At 50.9% G+C, this 16,569-nt stretch overlaps 1 protein-coding gene across 10 annotated transcripts in view; it reads left to right on the plus strand.

The window, feature by feature from the left end:
* LOC132392444 (fibroblast growth factor receptor 1-like) overlaps nucleotides 1-16,569 on the plus strand; it is a 193,265-nt gene that overhangs the window by 158,637 nt on the left and 18,059 nt on the right. For 7 of the 10 annotated variants that reach the window (XM_059966296.1, XM_059966369.1, XM_059966308.1 and 4 more), the window contains 3 exons: nucleotides 2,483-2,633; nucleotides 9,274-9,476; nucleotides 13,402-13,547. In XM_059966296.1, the coding sequence (XP_059822279.1) occupies nucleotides 2,483-2,633; nucleotides 9,274-9,476; nucleotides 13,402-13,547 (500 nt within the window). Of the gene's footprint in view, nucleotides 1-2,482; nucleotides 2,634-4,481; nucleotides 4,627-9,273; nucleotides 9,477-13,401; nucleotides 13,548-16,569 lie in introns of all 10 variants that reach the window. The other 3 variants (XM_059966336.1, XM_059966341.1, XM_059966352.1) reach the window with 3 other exon arrangements.

Here is a 16,569-nt window from a genome sequence, read left to right on the forward strand (position 1 = left end):
TGAAGCAATGGGCCGATTGGACAGTTTCCATGCTGTATGACTCTGGTGTAAAGACTACCCGGGACTCTTCTTTGGCCTGTCGTGGGGACAGACTGGCCGGAGTGCTTCATCCGCTCCTCCAATCCCTGTTGGCAGGAAAGCTACAAGAGAATCGTCACATTGCCGCTTTCTCTGACACACCAAACCCTGACATTAACCCTTTAATGAGAGAGAGAGTTAAAGCATTCCTCTCTCAACATTAGCAGCTGCACTCACTCAGTGTTAAGGGAGCACATGGAGACTTTGGTTTTATTCCCCTTTGGGATGTCAGTGCCTTCAAGTCCCTTCCTGCTGAGAGCTGGGTGACTCGGACTTCCTCAGCACACTGAGACCTTCCTCCCCAATACCTCAACTCACCACGGCACTGGACTTCCCTTTGTACCCAAAATCACCCCCTCCCTTCTCTGTCCTGGAAGCACCGATGACTCCTTGGAGACGTCAGCCAAGGGTCTCTGTATGGAAATGGCCCAGCAGTACGAGATGGCACCTGTAGAAATTTGTACAAACTCCTCAGCGAGCAGACAGCCAAAGAGTGGCACAAAGTTACTACAGTACCAGCGATCTGGGTTCAATTCCCACCACTGACTGTATTGAGGTAGTATTTTCTCCCCATTTCCCTGGATTTCCTCCGGGTCATCTGGTTTCCACCCACGTTCCAAGGGTACGTATAGACGGGTTGATTGGTCACGTGGGTGGTGCAGGCTCTTTACCCTGCTGTGCCTCTAAAATAAAATTTAAATTAAAAAGATAAGCTGCAGGTGCTGGAAATCCAAAATAAAATCTGAGGCAGTTGGAAGTATTCAGCAGGTCAGGCAGCATCTGTGAAGGGAGAACGTCGCAGGTTGATGATCTTTTGTCAGAATAGTCTTTGTCCTGTCGGTTAACTCCATTTCTCTCTCTAACTGAGCTGTGTCCTTTGTGAATGCACTGGATGTTTGCAGCCTACTTATCCGGCTGTAAAGCCTGGGTTCTGATAAAGCTGCATCAAAGGTTATTAAGTCATTAAACCTCATGAGCCTCTGTTTTGACTGCACCCAGCAGCCAGGGTCATGTGTCCAGGTTGTTCGGATGTCAGTGACATTGCTCACCTGCTAGTTAACTTTAGATGGCCAGTCTTCCCAGTGACATTGGTGGGGAGGTGGGAGTGGTAACCAGCCCAGTCCTAGTGACCCGTGATGTCCTTCTGACCTTGCCAGGACTGTGGCTGTGCCTTCACATGGCTTCAGCAAGCCCCACCACACTCTGGCGTGACCGTGGGATCATAGAAAAATGTACACCACCAACGGAGGACATTCAGCCCATCCAGTTCTGTGCTGGCTGAGAAGGACCGCCTCGCCCCAAACCCACTGGGTCCAGCAGCCTTGCAAGTCACAGTTCTTCAGGGACACCCCCCAAACCTGTGGGAAGGTTAATGCCCCCAGTCCACTCTCAGACACTTAGTTTTGCAGTCCCACCATGCTCAATGAAGTCACGCGACCCCATCTCTCCCCCAAGTGTCCACTAGTTAAGCGAATGATTCACTTCCACTAATATTGAAGAGTTGACCCTGTACTCATCAGGTAATCTCACTAGACAAGGACAGTCATTTTCATCCTCAGAGTTTGGACTGTACGCTGACATCGACCTGTGTCTTGGGAACAGTGGGTGATATGTCAAGCTCCCTCTGTCGTATTTGACTGGTTGTGCCAACTTCAATATCCTAACCATGTCTTTTTATTAAAGATCTCGGGGTATCTAAGGGAGGGCACAGTAGCCTGTTGGTGAGGATACTGCACTGGTACCCAGGGTTCTGGCAGTGAGTTCACATCTCATCACTGGAGATAACCTAAATCCAGAGATCCAGATTTATCTGGTTCAGTGAATTCCTTTAGGACTGGAAGCCTGTAATCCTTACCCAATCTGGGCAATGCCATTCGTGGCTCAAAAAGCTGGAAGCACTTGGCAGGTCAGGTTGTACCTGTGGGGAGAGTGTGTTCATGTTACACTCAGGCAAAGGACACCGGGAGATGAACAGGAAGGGTTGATTCTGCCTAATCAATATAGAGGAGCCCTTGGTGAGATCCCATTTTGCCCCATCCCTGATGCGCTGAAACGGTGGTGGAGTTGGACAGTTCACTAGAGCGAAAACCGTTCAAGCACCGGGTGATTTACTGGGTCACCTCAGTGGCAGCCATGTTGAGTGGGAATGCTGTTGCAAAGGGAAGACCATCTCCCAGAAGCAGACTTGACATCAGATTTCACTTGTCCCAGTCCACCATTGAGTATGTCACCCCATGACTAACCCGTGTAGACAGCCTCTCCAACTTCCCCTCGAAGCAAAGCGGGCAGGGAGAGCTTCCAGCACCCGTTGGTGACCCGTGAGTAAAGGGCGGCCCAGGGATGTGTTTCACTGAAGTCTCTTGTTCGCAGGTCCGATCATCGTTCTCTCATTGATTTGTTCTAGCATTCGGGGATTAATAGTTCGGATGCGGAACTGCTGACCCTGTTCAATGTGACTGAAGTTGACAGCGGAGAGTATATTTGTAAAGTTTCCAATTATATTGGTGAGGCCAATCAGTCAGCGTGGCTCACAGTAACCAGGCCAAAGTTGGAAGGTAAACCCTCAGCTAGAAACACTTCACAGAAAGGGGCTAGCGAGGGCTAACTCGTCTTGAGAGAGTTGGGTGAACTGTTCCATTCTGTAATCGTGGTATACGTCTTTTTTCTTTCCCCTTTTTCTGCTGTTCATGTGCAAACCCAATGATGATCATGGAAAAATGCCCACAATTCTGAAGGACGGCCGTCTGCTCCTGCCACCTCCCTTGCTTTCCTCTGCTTTTCCAGGGTCCCCGTGCTACTGGGATCCGCTCTGTAAGAAGCTGAAGCCTTTTGAATCGCAATCACGTCTAACATCACTGGCGTGTTGTTTTGTGGCAGCAGTACAAGCTGGGTGGGTGGGGGAGGGAGGGTGAAGTGAAAAGCTGGGAAGTGATGGGTTGGAAAGGTAAAGGGCTGGAGAAGAAGGAATCTGATAGGAGAGGAGAGTGAACTATGGGAGAAAGGGAAGGAGGAGTGGTATCGGGGAGAGGAGATGGAGGTGATAGGTAGATCAGGAAAAGAGGTAATGCAGGCCAGATTGCAGAGTTGAAGAAAGGGGGGAGGGGTGGAGTAAATTACCGGAAGTTGGAGAAATCAGTTTTTTTTATCATGCTGTGTAATACTAAAGGAAGACTTGCCTCAGACTCACTGCCTCAATGATATCAGACAACCAGCTATAACATCGCCCTAGAACTTTCCGTCTCCATTGAGCTAGCAACTGCCCTGACATTCCCCAGTCCATGTCCTGCTTGTGTCTCTGATCAGCTAGTTAAACTGTCAGAGCCGAATCCCAACACTAATGAGGCATTCGGGTTATGTAACTCTGAGCATTGGGTGAGCCCCACACACCATTAAAGCACATTGTTAAGATGATGAGAGAGGAGATGCACAGGGGTTGGTGGGTTCGATGTCGGGAGTCTGATTCCTTTGGCTGCTGAGCTGGGAGCGAAGGTTCGAGAACTGGTCACCTGAGGCTTCTCAGTGTTCTTCACTCAATGGGGTGGAACTCTGTCCCCTCGATGGATGTGAAGATCAACAGTATGATTGTAGGGCTTCAGGCATCTTGAGGGTAATGAGTATTGGAAGGGAAGAGGGATCCTGAGGTAGAAGATTAGCCTTGTGTGGTTATTGCTCACACAAATTAGGAGGGCTCTCAGAATTTTAAATTCTTCTCCCCAGCCCTCTGTCCCTACTCCCCAAACAAGCTGGTACCTCTTAAAACCAAATAAGGTGTGAGGGACTTTGGAGGTTAACCATGCCTGCAAGATTAGTGTGATGGAGGGGAGCTGCTGGCCCAGAGACCCACGTCCTGGGCCTGTTTCATTCTGAGCATTGGTCAGCAGTGGGTGCAGAGGTGACAACTGGCACTAATCCCAAAGGAAGCAGCGAGAATGCATCTAAAACTTCCCCAAGTATCGAGAGCTCATCCTCAGATTTCATCCAATCCCTGTTTTAATGAGCTGCCCTGCTCTTTGCCTCCCCTTTTCCTTTTCTGATCTGTGTACTGTCAGCCCCCAGCACCTGTACTTTCCTGTCTCCATTCTCTGCCACCTCTCCACCTCATCCCCTGGCTCGTTCTGTGCATTGTGGGTCCATTTTCTCCATGAGGTCCATCGCTCGCATGTGGAGATGGGCATGGTCAAACAAAATGGTGGTGGGTTTAACACGTAACTGAAGACCTTTTTTGCTTCCTAGGACAGGTGTGGACTCCTGCAGTCCTGGAAGGTCACCTGTGAACCAGGTGTCACCTTAACTCAAAGCCCAGGGGTGGGCCAATGAGACTAATAAAATGGTTTCTCTAGCTGCGTCTCTCCACAGTTCTCACCTGGTCTGCTTGTCCCGTTTGCTTCCGTTCTCTCTTCTAGACGGCTGGTGTTAATACAACGGATAAAGAAATGGAAGCTCTCTATTTACGGAATGTTACTTTTGAGGATGCAGGGCAGTATACGTGCTTGGCGGGTAATTCTATTGGGATTTCCCATCACTCTGCATGGTTGACAGTTCTTCAAGGTACATATGGCTCTTTTCTCTACTATTAACACTTCGAGCAAAAGCCTATGTTATCCACTGCTTCTAAAGCGGGAGCGGATCATTAAGAAAAAAAATAAAACCTTTCTCAGGAAAAAAAAAACTCGTTTTACCATCCAGTCTGTGGCCTCTGTTCCCTGGTCTTAAGCCAGCCCAGCAAGTCTGATCCTTTACAAATTGAGTGCTCCCACAACTAGCACAGTGTGTGCTGCTGTTTACTCCGCAGAATAGCCGCCCCCCCTGTGCGTTACCTTGGCTTCTATCTGGAGATTTAAAAGACCAGTGACATTTCCGGGTGGTCATCTGTGTTCTGTTCAGTCCACGGCCGCTTCCTAAGTCAGCTGCACTCCACTGAACACTGTGACATGCCCAAGAATTATTATGACAAATTGCAGGTCTTATTCTGCATTGTGTGGAATAAGCACCAAGTATTTGCTTTGCTCACGGTCTGCCGTTTAATTTGTCGTAGTTACCTGCCTCCAATACTTTGTGAATGCGATGTGAGGGACAGGGGTGCGATGGGTCAGGGTGAAAGCTCAATCAGATAAACCCCGAGCTCCAGCCATCTGCCATCCATGGGCAGACCCACCTGTCTGTTGGGTGGCTGTCACAGATCAAAGAATTCCCATCCATGCCTCAGTGCACTGACTAACAGATGTGGAGTGAACTAATATGCAAAAGATTAGTAATATGCAGAAGTTTTGCCTTACATTGAAAGAGGATATCCATCCAGCCCATCAGATGTCTCCTGGACACCCGAGAGACTGTAGATGCTAGAATCTGGAACAAAAAAGAGACTGCGGGAGGAAAGTGGTGGGTCAGGTAGCATCTCAGGAGATAAATGGAAAGGAAAGATGTTCTCGGAGCAAGATGTTGACTGTCCATTTCCCTCCACAGATGCTGCCTGACCTGCTGGAATTTCTCCAGCAGTTTGTTTCTTTGCTTCTGGATTCTTGTTGAACTTGTGTCACAGACAGCTATAAGATTAATTTCCTTCCTCCATAACCGCTGGAGGCCGCAGTGAAGGTTCAGGATTCTGCCAACACAGTGTTAGACCGAACTAGGCTCAGACTTGAGGGTTAGTACATGAGGATCAGAAATTCTGAGGAAATGAAGCTTGAGTAGGAATTCGGTATTCATCAGCCAGTTGAAGCTGTGTAGTTCGGGAGTCAGAGCCAGGGGATTGTAAAGTGCCCAAGCAGTTGAAAAGTTTCAGCTGTGTCACAAAAGTGTAGACTTACCATGGTAGGCTCCTACTTTGACAGGGCGAACTTCCAAAAGCCATGTCGACTTCAGTTAGAAGTCTCAGTCCCTTGTTAGTAGCCGGTTCCCAAGATGTACACCATGGAAGTTTTCACAGGGACCAAACTGACCACATCTGCTGCCTTCAGCACCAGTGAATGTGAGCTCCTTGCTTCAAGAAGCAGTGTACAGGCTCCAAGGCCAGCTAACTCGGCGCTCAACAGAGCCGGCAAAGGTAACTTGGCCCACGTGGAAGGTGGCTTGGTGTCCACAGCCGTCTGACTCCTGGACCAAGATATCGAAACCGTGTAAGTTAGCTTGCCTTGAAGTGCTTGTGGTTTTTGCTGGAAAAAAAAGTAATAAATGCATTTTCTTTAATTTGTTGTGGGTTTTATTATGCATGATCTCTGTGCAAACTGACTTGCTTCCTGCAAAGCATACCCAGTTCCCGGGCATGCCCGATTGATACCACTTCAGTCCTCTGTGCAAGTGGCAATCAATGGCACGTTGGCAAGGGCTGATAATTGGCAGCAGGGGGAAGCTGCCATGCAGGGTCCAGCATGGGCTAATCTTCCTCAATTATCAGCAGCGTCTGTCACACTTGCCGAACGTGGGTCTCTCTGGGGTTAGGGAGGGGCGGGCCTCTAACCTACAGGGTTCGCTTCACTTCATACGTTCCAGGTCTGCTCGTTGCAACCTGAGCCGAGGCTCGAGAGGAGGGTGAGGGCAGGGGTGGTGGGGGTGGGGTATTTGCATTTTGTTCCGTGTTGTATTTTGAATCTTGCATATTTTCCGTTGAGGGCAACATTTTAAAACGTAGTCTAGGAGTCTCTCTCTCACTGCAAAGGTCGACCTCCGGGGGTTGGACTGCTGCTTCCAGGTACCGTCTCCGATCTGTTCTTGCAGCTGAGTTAATATTCGTTTAAGGAGTAGAGATGCCACTCCTGCATCTTGGACCCTTTGGAAGTGAGCTCTGCTCCTGGGCAGAGTCCTTCGGGTGTTGCGGTGATATTGGGCCGCGCAGGGCACTGGGCTTGCACGTGCAGGGTGCTGCTGCTGCTGCTTGTGACCCTCTTGAGGACCAGTGCACTCTGTTCCCACTGTTACTGCCACCTCCCGTGCCCAGCGCTTGCCAGCTCTTGGCCGGAGCCCGGATGCATTTTGCCACTCGCAGGGGCGGCTGTCGGTCAAAGCCTTGGCAGCAGTAACCCTACCACGGAGGCAGATAGGCAAAGTGGTGACCATGTGGCCAGACTCCCAAAAGAGCTGAAGAGACGGCACCATTAATCCCCGGTAACATCAGAAGATGTCACCAAGTGGGCAGAATGAAACCTCCACCCCCCTCTCCCCTTTGGAGATTGACCTCTGGTCCCTGATGTATTGTAGCATCGTCCTCTGCTGCTCTGTCCCATTGATTCCAATGGGGTGAACCCTGGTGACAAAGGGCAACTCATCGATGCATCTGCACAATGTGTTTAGTGTCAGCTGCTCGTAAGTCTCGAAGTTTTCAAGTTTAGCAGGGACAGGGTGAGGAGGGGGACTGTAGAGCTGAGCGGAGCTTCATTCGGGTCAAGGAGAAGGCTGACTTGGAGGAGGAAGTGGGAGGAACTAAGCAAAATGGATAATGGTGTGAGACGGGACAAAATGGAGGATTAGAAGCAGTGGTAGGAATACCCAGTGGGTCCAACAGTGCCTGTGGAGATGGAAGCAGTTTACATTTCAGAGTGATGACTCCATCATGCAGGGATAAGTGAGAAATCAAACATACTGTAGAAAGGAAAGGTGAGGTGATGGAGAGGGTAAAGGGACTGAGAAGGTGGGGGAAGGGCAAGAAGACGTTTTGAGGGAGGGTGCTGGAGGCTGGTGGGTTCCATCTGATCTGAGTGGAAGAGGAGGTGGTGAGTGGGGAGAGGAAGAGAGGGGAACGGACCATAGTGGTCATTGGAGGGTGCTGGGAGAAGTCAGCGGGCCAGGCACGAGCTGTGGGCAGAAGAACAGCAAAGCCTCCCAAGGAATGGGAATGGGGCACCTCTGGGGCCAGGCAGGGTGCACCTTGGTGAGGGAATCTGTTGCTTCAGCCTTCCTCAGAAAGTAACAAACCCCAGCCACTCACATCACCTGTCCAGCAGAGTGGAGACATACCTGACGCATCCTCCTCAAGAAAGGTGACGTGCTTTGCCAAGCCTGCAGGACCAATTCCTGGAGATCTAGTCCCTTCCCTAGGCGTCTGTCACTGGCCAGCCAGCATGTCCCTTCTCACCTGCAGGCCAGCACACTGTCGGTTAACCACCCGGGGTCCCGCTAGGGATCCCTGCCAGTCTGGCCCATCTGTGGCTTCAGCCGCTCAGCATTGTGGTCAGGACTCTGAAATGGCCCGGCAAAACAGTAAAAGCTGACACACGCAGCTCCCTAAGGGAAGATTTGGTGGGGAGGGACTGTGGGTGGTGCTGGTTTTGGGCAAGGAGCGATTGGCCTACTAGATTCCCTGCAAGAACGAGCACGTGCAAAGTCGCCTGCTATTGCTGGCTTTGAGGCAGGTGAATGGAACAGTGCTTCACCTTGCCACAGAGGCACAAGAACGTAGGAAACATGGCTACTCAAACCCGTTCTCTCATTCAGTTCCACCACATCTCTACCCTGCTGCATCAACCCCCATGATTCCCTTCGTGTCTACAGGAGCAGAAAAACCAAGGTGGTTATTGCCCACTGCCATTCCCATTACTGACCCATCCCTAATTGCCCCTGGAGTGAGCCCAGCTGGCTAGGCAGTTCCTGTCCCGTACTTTCGGGAGGCAAACGCCGGGCAGGGGAGTCAGGAATATTTAAGTGTATTTAAGGCAGGGATAGATAGTTTCTTGATTAGCCAGGGCATCAAAGGGTATGAGGTGAAAGCAGGAGAGTGGAAGAATTGGATCAGCCCATGATTGAATGGCAGAGCAGACTCAATGGGCCAAATGGCCTATTTCTGCTCCTATATTTTCTGGTCTTACAGAATAAGTTTGGCACAACTTTGTGGGCCAAAGGGCCTGTATTGTGCTGTAGGTTTTCTATGTTTCTAATAACGGAAAGTGAAAGGCATTGGGAAGTTAAAGATCCCTTGGACTTGTCACATCACCCACCCCAATAAGACAGCGAGTCCCATGAAATGGCTTGTGTAAGGGGTGACGGAGGGCGGGAGAAGACGTGAACAGCGGTAGTGGGCTGATTGTCCATTGCAGTGAGCTCCCCTTCAGTCCTGCAAGCTTGCACCTGATGCATGCTGGTCTGCTATGTGACCGTCGCTCTCCTGCATTAAAATCTTGCAGCCGCGGTTGTTTGTTCTTGGTCTCCCCCCGGTGTCCCCCTCCACTAAGTGAGCTCTTCTTCCCCACACCCCCACCCCACCAGAAACGGAGGAGAAGCCTTCCACTCTGTCGTCACCGGTCTACTTGGAGATTATCATCTACTGCACCGGGGCCTTCCTCACGTCCTGCATGGTTGTGACGGCCATCGTCATCCGCATGAAGAGCACGGCCAAGAAGCCTGACTTCAACAGCCAGCTGGCCGTGCACAAACTGGCCAAGAGCATCCCCCTGCGCAGACAGGTAACAGAAAGTAAATAAAGAGTCCAAGAAATTTTTAAACCCTCCCTCCCCCTTTTCCTGCCCCCACTGAGCTGGCTGACCTGCTGCGTGGCGCGGCCTCGCCAGTTCAGCAAGCACCTCGATGGGAGGCCCAGCTTGTGGCCCCCAGGTGCTCTTTCCGGATGGAGCTGAGGTCCCCCAAGGAACCCAGCTCAGCTGGGCCTGCACCAAGCAGGGACCAAACCTCCTGGGGCAGCTTCTGTGTGTGGTCTTGGCTGTGCCGATTGGCCTCAGCGCCACCAGGCTTGGGCTGGGTCTCTCCCCTGCTCCTTCTCCTGCCTCGCTTCTGATGGTGGTGGGATGGACTCGGCCGCAGTGACTTTCGTTGGTCAAGCGGCTGTGACTGGGCCTTGCTGCTGGTTGGAGTCATGCATCGGTGAAACAGGGCCCTTTGGCCCATCCACAAGCTGCCCACAGGAGCTTGCCCCAGTTCCCTACGTCTGCGAGTAGTCCTGCAGGAGGACTCGGCAAGGGGCCAGACTAGGGAGAGGCTCGGGTTGTGGGGGTGGTACTGCTGAGCGGTGGGAAGCCTAGTGTGGAAACGCTGTCTGCTGACTCCTGAGGGTTAATCCCCGCAGAGCGGCTGTTCCAGGGTTAGAGCACCCAGTGGGCTCCTTCTGTTACTGGTGGTGAATGCAGCGTTCGGTGGAGAGGTGGTAAGGAGCAATAGGATCGCTGAGGACCACATTTCTCTGTTGGACCTTGTAGGGACAAACCGGCCCTATCCCACCATGTGCCCTCAGCCACCCGCAGGCTCTCAGTGATGAGGATCCTCGGTGAGGGGCAGGATCCTCATGGCTTGGTTGGCCCAGAGCTGACTTAGTGCTACACAATGCCAGACTGGACTAGCCCCAAGCCAAGAGGGAATGGTCTCCCATCAGCGGTGACACACACAGCTCCCATCTGAGGTGTCAGATTTGGTCTACAGTGACAGGCCGTTTGGCCCAACCTTAATCTACTGGTTTTTTAATGCGTCTCTTCCAAGCAGTGTTCCCTCTGAGGTGTTTGCCACACACACATCTCTTGCTACTAGCACACAAAGAAATTGTGCCGTGAGGGTGGACTTTAGGACCCGGAGGAGCCAGGGTGTTCAGGAACCGCCACCCACGGCTGCTGCTGAATCTGCAGAATTTCTGTCCCGTCAACACACTAAAATTAATGGATTGATAATTCTCAAATCACGTTTATTTCACTCTCCGCAAATTTATATTTAGTCTGACTTACTCCTGGCTCAAGATTCCCTCCATCCTCTTACAGTGAAGGAGGCAGGAGTCCATGGCCATGTCATTCAGCTAAATCTCCTCCACCCCGCCCTTTTTTTTTACAAAAGTTTATTCAAACAGCAAAAGCACTACACAATAGCCAGGCCTTCATAAATGCTTTATAGTTAAAAATATAAAATGCAATTGTTACTGTCTACAAGCACGCTTGAGACCAGGAAGGGCCCACCATTCCCGGAAATTCTTAATGGTGTCCATGGATATGGTGTGCACCTTCTTCAGGGATACGCAGGCCCAAACGAAAGCCCGAAGAAGGGCAGGCAGGCAGAGCTTGGGCAGAGCCCTCTGGGCCCCATCACCTAGACCAACGTGGCCTAGCCCAGGAGTAAACCAAGACCGATTTCACCCCCTCCCACACCTCCTCAGCCCTGGTGAAGAGCTGGTGCTTTCTCTGGATAGAGGTGGTGGTCAGGGCCCATATTCCCTCATTCTCTCCCAACATCTGGATGGAGGTCCTGCCGGAATGCACAAGCAAGTTGATAGACTTCTCCCCTCCTGTTGGGTTCTCTCCTCTCCAACTGGATTCTTCCTTCCTCATCCCTTCATCTCTTCCCCCTATCACCACCCCCTTCCCCCTTTCACTCCCCCTCCCCCCAACCTGGTCTCACCTACCCCCCCGTCAGCTTGTGTTGCTTCCCCTGCCTCCCTCTACATTATTCCGGCTTCTGTCCCCCTTCCTTTCCAGTTCTGAAGAAGGGTGTTGGCCTGAAACCTCAATGGTTTATTCCTTCCATAAATATTGCCCGACCTGCTGAGTTGCTCCAGCATTTTGGATATGGTGTTCAAGAGTTCCAGCTTCTGCCGAATCCCTTACGCTTTAAGGCTTCTTCCCACTTCAGTGCCAAATGCCTGATCCCTCAGTCAGTGAGCCTCCCCACCTTGGTCCTTGTCCACCATCCCCAGAGAGGGCAGAGCATCCCTATCAAAGCCTTCACAAATGCCCCAGCTGTGGCTGCCCTCCAGCTTGGGCTGACCCCCCCCCCCCCCCCCAATGGGGTTGCTGGGGCAGCACGGCCCCGAGGTCTGGAAGGGCCTACTCTGCGCTGTGTCGTTGAATAAATGCCCCTGTCACACCAGGGATCTCAGTGGGTACAGATAGGGAGGGAGGGCTGATCTCGGGAATCACAGCAACCGGGGGAGTCTGCCTGCACTCGGTCAGTCCGGGGTGTCTCAGTGGGCAGGAGAGCTGAGGGTGGCCACCTGTAGTTGCTCACAAACCAGAGAGAATCTACAGGTGCTGGAAGTCAAAGTAATAACACACAAAATGCTGGAGGAACGCAGCAGGCCAGGCTTACATCTATGGAAAAGAGTAAACAGTTGATGTTATGGGCCGAGACCATCGGTGGACAGAGACAGACCTGATGAAGGGTCTCGGCCCAAAAAATTGACTATTTACTCCTTTCCATAGTCTGCTGGCTGGCCTGCTGACTTCCTCCAGCACTGTGCGTGCGTTACCTGTAGTCACTGCCTGGTTTGCTGGGGCTGTTGAGCAGAGCATGGACACCACCACCTCCCTTTCTCTGGCACCACTCCAGAGCTTCCCCTTGCCATCCAGCTGCAGCCTGCCGCGGGGAGGTGGGATTAGCACTGTGGCCCATCAACCTTCCTGACCTTGGCCTTCCCAGCAGGCGGCATGATGCAGTGTGAGCGATGATTGCCCCAGCACTGAATCTGGAATCGGGAAGCGATCCGGATTGTGCTGGGATCCGGACGAAGGAAGGGGGCTGCCAAAACCGCGGCAGTAGCGTTAGGCCTGAACACTGACAGCTAATCTGCTTTCGCCCTGACCCATCACACCCCTGTCCCTCACATCATATTCACAAAGTATCCCACCACTGCCCGTAAAGGAGTTCGTATGTTCTCCCTATGACTGTGTGGGTTTCCTCCAAGTGCTTCAGTTTACTCCCGCAGGCCAAAGACATACTGGTTGGCAGATTAATTGGTTATTGTAAATTGTTCCATGATGAGGCTAGGGTTAAGTTGGGCAGCACGTCTCGAAGGGCCTGTTCCGTGCTGTATCTCAATAGATGTAAATAAACGTACGCTAAACACGGGCAGATGTCCAGGTGCATATCTTACACTCAGTTACTGGCATAAGTCAAGTGTAAGCACCTGCATGAATATTATACCTGTACCTGTGCATCTCATGCATGTCATGCACACCCATCACGTGTACACGTCACATACATGCGTCTCTCATGTGCACACACCTACACCCTAATTTGTGGCACAAACACACAACAAGGACAGGCTTAGTTGGAAGCCTCTGGCCCCCCCCCCCCCCCACGGATGCCGAGAAGACCCAACGATGCACGTAAGTGGACAGCCGGCAGAAGCAGTGACCCCTGGGCCTGGTATTGGAGTGTGACGCAGCGACTTTGGGAATAAGTGAAAGGGGTGGCTTCAGAGGGTTGGATCCTCCTCACAGCTGTCCAAAGGGTAACCCTCCTGTCCCGAGGCTTTGTCCTGCACTGTTCCTTTGGAAATTAGACAGTGGGGGGAGTGGCATAGGGGCTAAAGTTCCAAGCACCTGTTCCCTGGTACAGTCTTGAGGTCAGAGGCCATTGCTGCAGACTCTAACCACCATACCCTCTCAACTGCTCTCCCTACAGGTGTCCATCGACTCCAGCTCCTCCATGCACTCAGGGGTCCTACTGGTGCGGACTACCCGCCACTCCTCCAGCGGTACTCCCATGTTGGCCGGAGTCTCGGAGTACGAGCTGCCTGAAGACCCCCGCTGGGAGTTCCCCCGGGACAAGTGAGTATCTCAGACGTTCGGTCCACCGGCATCCAGCGAGACGGGTAGGTGTCCTTTCAAGCCCAGTCAATCAGTCAGTGTCCATCGCTGGTCAGTGTCACTGTCCTTTCAAGCCCAGTCAATCAGTCAGTGTCCATCGCTGGTCAGTGTCACTGTCCTTTTAAGCGCAGACTGTCAGTCAGTGCCCAGCGAGGCTGGTCAATGTCACTGTCCTTTCAAGCATCCATCACTGGTCAGTGTCTGTCAAAGCTGGTCGGTCGGTCATTGTCCTGCAGGGCTGATGATTGTCCCAAACCACAAGACTGGGTTGCTTGGTCAGCCTCGGCCTGCGGGGTGGGAGCACAAGGCCCAGCCTGACTTCTGTGTGGCACAGAGCTGCAGCGGGTAGAAACACTTCCTGGCTGCCAGAGACCTGGGTTCAGTCTGGGACTGCTTGTGTGGAGTGTGCCTGTTCTCCCTGTCACCATTTGGGTCTTCACCACTTTCCTCCCACTTTCGAAAGACACGGATTGGAACGTGAGTTGGCAACTGTAGATTTTTCTTAGTTTTACAGCAAAGATGTTGAGGGGCGTCTCTGTGAGGGAGAGTTATTTGCAGGGCAACAGGGAAATAGAGAGGGCATTGTATCTATGGCAGCCAGCATGATCCCAGACAACTGAGTGGATCGAGGATAAGAAATCCTGATTTTTTTTAACTAAAATGTGTCTTTATAGCAGTGGTTCCTAACCTTTCTTGTGGCGTGGATCCCAGGTTAGGAACCCAAGCTTTTATAGTCTTAAAACTGTAACTAAGCAAACTAAAATTTTTGTTGAAGAAGCAATTGCTGTTAATCCATCAGTGAGAAAAGGTGATGATTCTGATCCTGTCAGATGTAGGCGATCCCAGCTTTTAACCCAAGATGGGTCTGTGTGTGTCGCTAAATTAGGAGGTGGCAGGGCTGGGACGGGTTTGTAGGCAGGGAACTGGTGCACTGTTGGGGCAAACCTGGGTTTGGAGTTAGGGTAAGGCGTGAGCGTTCCCAAACTTTGTGACCAAAGGTGATGACCTCCTTCCCAAGTGCTGGCTCCTGTTTGTAATGTGAACAGTGTGGCACAGTATTGTGCCTGGGGCTGTCCTGTGTTTACCAGGGTGGAGTTACATGAAAACAGCCATGCTACTTTGACCATGACACCTGAGGTTTGAGGAGAAACAGCTGATTTTCCTACATAATGGGTTATGTTTCTGAGTTTCTTGTTGTTGAGTGGCATTTGTTGGCTGCGTGGTGATTGAGGCCAGTGGCCTTGTTTTGGGGGTTATTGAAGGGTGCTGGCAGCCAGAGCAAGGACCACAGTAGTCAGCCGCTATCTGTCCTGCCGAAGGGTTTCAGCCCAAAACTTCGACTGTATGGCTTTCCATGCATGCTGCCTGGCATGCTGAGTTCCTCCAGCATTTTGTGTGTTGCTCAGATTTCTAGCATCTGCAGATTCTCTCGTGTTTGCAGCAATCTGTCCACACAGCCAGTTGATAAAGAGAAATACTCAGCGTGAATGGGAAAAGAAACTGTCTCAGAACAGGGGCCTGTCTGGAAGTAATGCATTGTAGGCAGAGAGATAAGTGGGGAGAATATTGGGTGCCATTCAATGTACAACACATGGGGGTGTTGTATTGGGAGGGTGTTAAATGCAGGGTGTATTAGGGGGTGTTAAATGCAGGATATATTGGGGGTATTAAATGCAGGATGTATTGGGGGTGTTAAATGCAGGATGTAATGGGAGGGTGTTAAATACAGGATGTATCAGGAGGGTGGTAAATGCAGCGTGTATTCGAAGGATGTTAAATGCAGGGTGTATTAGGAGGTAGCTAAATGCAAGATTTATTGAGAGGGTGTTAAATGCAGGATGTATTGGGGGGTGTTAAATGCAGGATGTATTGGGGGTGTTAAATGCAGGATGTATTGGGGGTGTTAAATGCAGGATGTATTGGGGGTGTTAAATGCAGGATATAATGGGAGGGTGCTAAATACAGGATGTATCAGGAGGGTGGTAAATGCAGCGTGTATTCGGAGGGTGTTAAATGCAGGGTGTATTAAGAGGTAGCTAAATGCAGGATTTATTGAGAGGGTCTTAAATGTAGCATGTATTGGGGGTAGCTAAATGCAGGGTGTAGTTGGAGGAGGTTAGATGCAGAATTTATTGTGAGGGGTATTAAAAATTGAATGTCGAGCCCCCAGATGGGACTTAGAGACTGAATTGGCATTGAGTGAGTGTGCTAAACCTTTTTTCCTCCATCAAATGTGGTTCAGAACCATCCGTCTCCTGAGTTAAATCATCCAACTGCCTCCAAACATCCACTGCCTGATTATTCCAAATACTTGGAGCTCTTTGCACGACAAAACTTACTGCTGTTTACTTTTCACGTACCAAAATTCAGCTGATAAAATCCAGCACAAACAGCTGCTTCATGCATGTGACATTCCGTGCATCATTCTTCTTGGCTGCCTCCTCTGCTGCACACCACAGTTTGTGCTTCTGGAGAGTTATTTCAGTGCCCATAGACCGCCCACCCTGCTTCACACCAGGGGCTCAAAGGTGAGGCAGTGGCAGATATTTATTCAGGTTGTACCTAATGTCCAGCAGAGACTTATCCCAATTTGAAAGAGAAGTTCCAGGCATAAAATAACTTGCTTAACAAGGGGGGGGGGGGGGGGTGTCAAGAAAAATGCTAAATCAAAACTTGAAAGATTACAGATTTAGAAAAGATTGGTGGTAGACCAGAGGGCTGAAAATTTCTCAGGAGCCAGCAGGGTGTGGCTAGAGGGCTAAGACATAAATTGATGGTGCAAGAAGACTGACACAGATAGATAAAAATAGAAAATGGGTAGCTGGGGTTGGTGTGGGAGTCCTGGTTGGTGAGACAGGAAAACTAATAAAAGGAAATGTCTGGTAATTCAGTACCTAATGGAGAAGGCTGCCAGTATCTTAAAAATAGCAGATAGGCTGGTTTCAAATCGTTGGGAAGGACTTGTTTACAGTCTAACACAAGG

Source organism: Hypanus sabinus, chromosome 1 (assembly GCF_030144855.1).
Source record: "Hypanus sabinus isolate sHypSab1 chromosome 1, sHypSab1.hap1, whole genome shotgun sequence".
Lineage (NCBI taxonomy): Eukaryota > Metazoa > Chordata > Chondrichthyes > Myliobatiformes > Dasyatidae > Hypanus > Hypanus sabinus.